Genomic DNA, 4,217 nt, shown 5'->3' with positions numbered 1-4,217 from the left:
TCATCTTAGCAGGCTTCTATGCAAGATACCAATCCCTAAATACGAAACGAAAAACGTTAGCAAAGGAAAAATAAGTGTTATATAGTAGTTTTTACTCTCAGTGTAGTTTGAAACGTTGTCGCGGGCTGCTGGGGTCAAATAACTTAATAAATAAAGAGCATATTTTAAATATTATAGATTTAATATAAACTAGACACATGTGTTATAAAATTCTTTGACTTTCAATTCGTGTTGAAAATAAAAGGCATGGAGTACTAATTCATTGATATGAAATGTTTGTTTTCAAAAAAATACGTATAGATTGTTTTAATCGGTCTAAATCAAGCATCGAGTCATATCAACAGCTGATTCTACGCTATGACAGTTCTGACCATAAAGCTAGCTTTAATGTTTGCCATCCATTGTCTGATTCATTGTCGGGCCAAGTTACTCCTATAACATCTTTCCATATATGACAGAGTTCGTCTGGAATACATCCCATGTCTGCTTTTCCTGTAATAACAATTATTTTTTGTAAGAAATTAGCATCTTTCTCATATCTAGCACGATCTATTTCAAACCGTAGCCATTGTTCATCTTTAGAATCTTTTGATATGAAGAATATAACATGTCTGCTTTCGCTGATAGCATTTGCAATCGCTTCAGATTTCGACTCCCCAACAAGAAAGTCTCGATCTCCAATGCAAACCTTCATTTTCCACGTCTCTTCTAGTTTCGGACGCAAAGAGTTAATGACCCAACTTTGACTGTCTTCTGCATATGAAAGATACACATCATATTGACATTTCTGTCTCAATCCCTTTTCTACAACTCGTCGATATTTTTTATAAATGTAAAACGTTATTTTCCACCTATAACTTATGATAATAGCAACAGGAACGGCACACACAAAGAACGCCACTATTAAACCGATTCCAACTTGGAGCCAGGTTTCACTGTCACAATGACTGAACAGGTCATGAAAGTTTGTATTTGCGTGTAATGTATTGATGACTGAACCGTTACTGAGGCGACAATCAAAATCTTTTTGAGGCCTATCAAAATGTGTTTTCGTTGTGAACAACCACTTTACGAAATCCATGGTATCGCAGGTACAACTGAAGGTATTTCCACCCAAATACAGCTTTAACATTCTCGGGTATTGTTGATCTAACCACTTTCTTATTGTCTCATTAATTGACTGGATGTAGTTGTTCCTGAGATCTAGAAATTTTAAATTTGACAAAGCAGTTACTGCTGTCGGTATTTCGGTAAACGAATTTATCTTCATGTTAAGAATTCTTAGCTTATTGTTATACATAAATGCATTTTTAGGTAGAAACCACATATTGTTCGAAGATACATCCAAATTTTCTATTACTGGAAGAAGATTGAAAATGTCACATCCGCTTAGTATAGCTTGCCCAAGTTTGATATTTTGCATGACGGCTGTTGATAGGTTTTGAAAAAGACTTTTTACTTTTGAATGTTTCAAACAGTAAAGATTTGCATCAATTCCAGACATATTCATGAATTCAATATTGTGGTCACCATCAAAATATATCTGAGGAAAATAACTAGTTTGAAAATATGACACGTCCAGATGACGCAAATTCTGTGCTCTTTTGATCATCAAGTTTATCCGACTGTCCGTCGGAGTAAGATAATGTGAAAATCTCAGGGCTTCAAGGTTTGGAGGTAATGAAACCGTATAGGTATAAATATATTGGTCTTTATGCGGTGATACGTTTTGTCGAACTAGTGGGTTATTTTCGTGTTGTAGTGTCTCGTATTGGTATTCTCCATCTGAGTTATTGTTACTCTGTATATAGTCAGAACCATAGTCAATATTTGAGTATTTGATTGGGTTGTATGAATAATCAAATACCCGTAGGTTAATTGTTCTTGATTGGAAAGTAATAAATTCCATTGTCTTAGATTTTCCATCGCGCATTGAAAACCTGTTCCCAGTAAAAACTATTCTTTTGAAACATTCTGGATGGTTGTAGGTCAGCAAGGAGCCTGGTTCAAAATCAACAATACCACTTTCTGCTAAAACTAAATCATCTACACATATAGTTTGTAAATATGTCATCATTTCTCTTGTAACTCTGACTGCATACGGATATTTGTTCGAATCCTGAAAATCAACAGTTACCCTTTTGAAAATTATAGATGTCATATTCTTATTTTGAAACGGATATAAAAGTTATAATGCCCTCGATAGATGAATGAAAACGCCACAAAGTTCTAAAACCTGTAGATTCAAAAACGGTTTTAAAAAGTTAGCTTCAACTATTTTCACTTTTTCACAATTGTTGAGATATATTTGTTTTACAGAAGGTGGCATGTCACAAAAGTACCATTAAGCATTTCCTCAAGAGTACAGCTCGAAAATCGAACTGTATCAAGGTTCTTTAGTTTATATAATCCACTTGAGTTAAAGACTGGAAGATTCACTAGATCCAAGTATAAAGTTTGTAAATTTTTCATATCTCCGAAATACGGATACATCGTCAGTGTAGTATATTTGTGAGTTGTTACCTGGTTGCTTCCGATATCCAGATATCGCAGTTGTGGAGTATGACTAAATATTCCATTGGAGTAAGCTGTCGAAAGATTCAGTTTGTTATTATTCATAGACAATTTCACTAAATTGTGTAATCCAAAGAATGTATCAGCATCCAGAAAATACAGGTCGTTACTATCAATTGTCAAAACAGCTAACTGTGTATATCTTTCAAATGAATTGTTCCTGAGGATTTTAATCCTATTTTTACTTAAATCCAGCGCAAAAATGGTATGATTTAGATCTTGCGGAACTCGTGTAAGTCCAAGGTTTGAACAATCAGCCGTTAATTCCAGTTTCTCTTGTTTCATGGTACATGTTATTTTTCGTTGTCTACATTTTCCCGAAAAGATGATACAAACAAGTAGTAAAATTAGCCTTCTTAATTTCATTTTAACATTAACTTTTTACGAATGATTTTGCAGAGAACACTGTTAAGTTTAAATATTCAGATAAACTGATTGCCAGGAAGTAGTTTCTTTTAACCCTATCATTTCCGTGAACCATCTTTTTAGTGGAGATAATTAACATGTGTTTTCGGAACTCATACTTTTAAATCATAGGAAGTAAATATTTACATTCCTAATTTGTAAGTAAAAGTTGTGCTTGTTATTAACTGGACCCCTGCTGTTGTTACAATCTTATCTACACAGTATCAATCAGCGGGTGGCCAGTTAATGCTTGTTAAAGTTTTACTTGGTCGTCCGGTTACGAAGCTCTGGGTGGGGGTTTCCGGATAAAGAACAATGAATGGGCCAATGATATAGTAGAGAAACTCGATCTTAGAATAAAATAAAGAATAGAGCATACCGAGGTGTTCAACTTTAAATAAAAGAGAGTTTAAATTGGCAGACAAAATTCGAGTAGAGAATATGGACTAAAATTACAAAATACAGACCCCTCTTTCAGACCTTCGGTTATCATATGGTACAACTTGTGTAAATATAAATGATTCTTGAATTGTCGTATGAGGTATTGACCATGATTAAGTGAACCGCTGGAGATGTGAAGTCCAGCGCGCTGTCCTGGGATGTAAAGTCTAGTCCGGTAAATATAAATATTTCTACCTGACTGCTATCCGACCTTAACCAGACCATTCACGACTCCTTAACGACTCTATCACGACTCAAACCCGACCACTAATTAAAAACATATTCGATAATTCCAACAAATTCACGATCTCTACACGATCTTTACTCGACTAGCTCAACCAAATCAACTATAATCGATCTCAGCAAGATCTCGGCCAGACCAGATCGACTTGATCGTATAGGGGTCGTAGGGATAGTCGGTCATTGGTCGGGTATGTACAATTTCAGTATAAAAACATCTGATTTTTTTTTATATCACCCGCTGCAGCGGAGGAGGCATTAAGTTTTGCCCTTGTCCGTCCGTAAGTACACATACGTACGTCCCAACAATTAGTTTCCGTTCTCTAATTTTATTTTGCCTCAACCAAATTTTATGAATAGCAATACCATAAAACACAGATCAAGTGCGAATTTTGGTGGTGTCACTTTTACCGTTCTTGCATGAGTAATGACTCTAAATATAACGTTATATATGTAAGCTCGGTCGTTATCTGTGTCCAATGGACACGTTCCCCGTTTATTTAGTTATACTCAGTAGTTCGCAGAGGGTCTGCATGAGTAAAAGTATACATATAAAA

At 35.1% G+C, this 4,217-nt stretch overlaps 1 protein-coding gene across 1 annotated transcript; it reads right to left on the bottom strand.

Moving 5' to 3' along the window:
- Nucleotides 1-236: 236 nt before the first annotated feature.
- LOC143084541 (toll-like receptor 4) lies at nucleotides 237-2,971 on the bottom strand. Its single transcript, XM_076260828.1, has one exon. The coding sequence runs from the start codon at nucleotides 2,159-2,161 to the stop codon at nucleotides 356-358; it is 1,806 nt and encodes a 601-aa protein (XP_076116943.1). The 5' UTR covers nucleotides 2,162-2,971; the 3' UTR covers nucleotides 237-355.
- Nucleotides 2,972-4,217: the final 1,246 nt, after the last annotated feature.

Source organism: Mytilus galloprovincialis, chromosome 1 (genome assembly GCF_965363235.1).
Source record: "Mytilus galloprovincialis chromosome 1, xbMytGall1.hap1.1, whole genome shotgun sequence".
Classification (NCBI taxonomy): Eukaryota; Metazoa; Mollusca; class Bivalvia; order Mytilida; family Mytilidae; genus Mytilus; species Mytilus galloprovincialis.
Note: the sequence above shows the minus strand (reverse complement) of the source record. Positions and strands in the feature narration are given on the sequence as shown.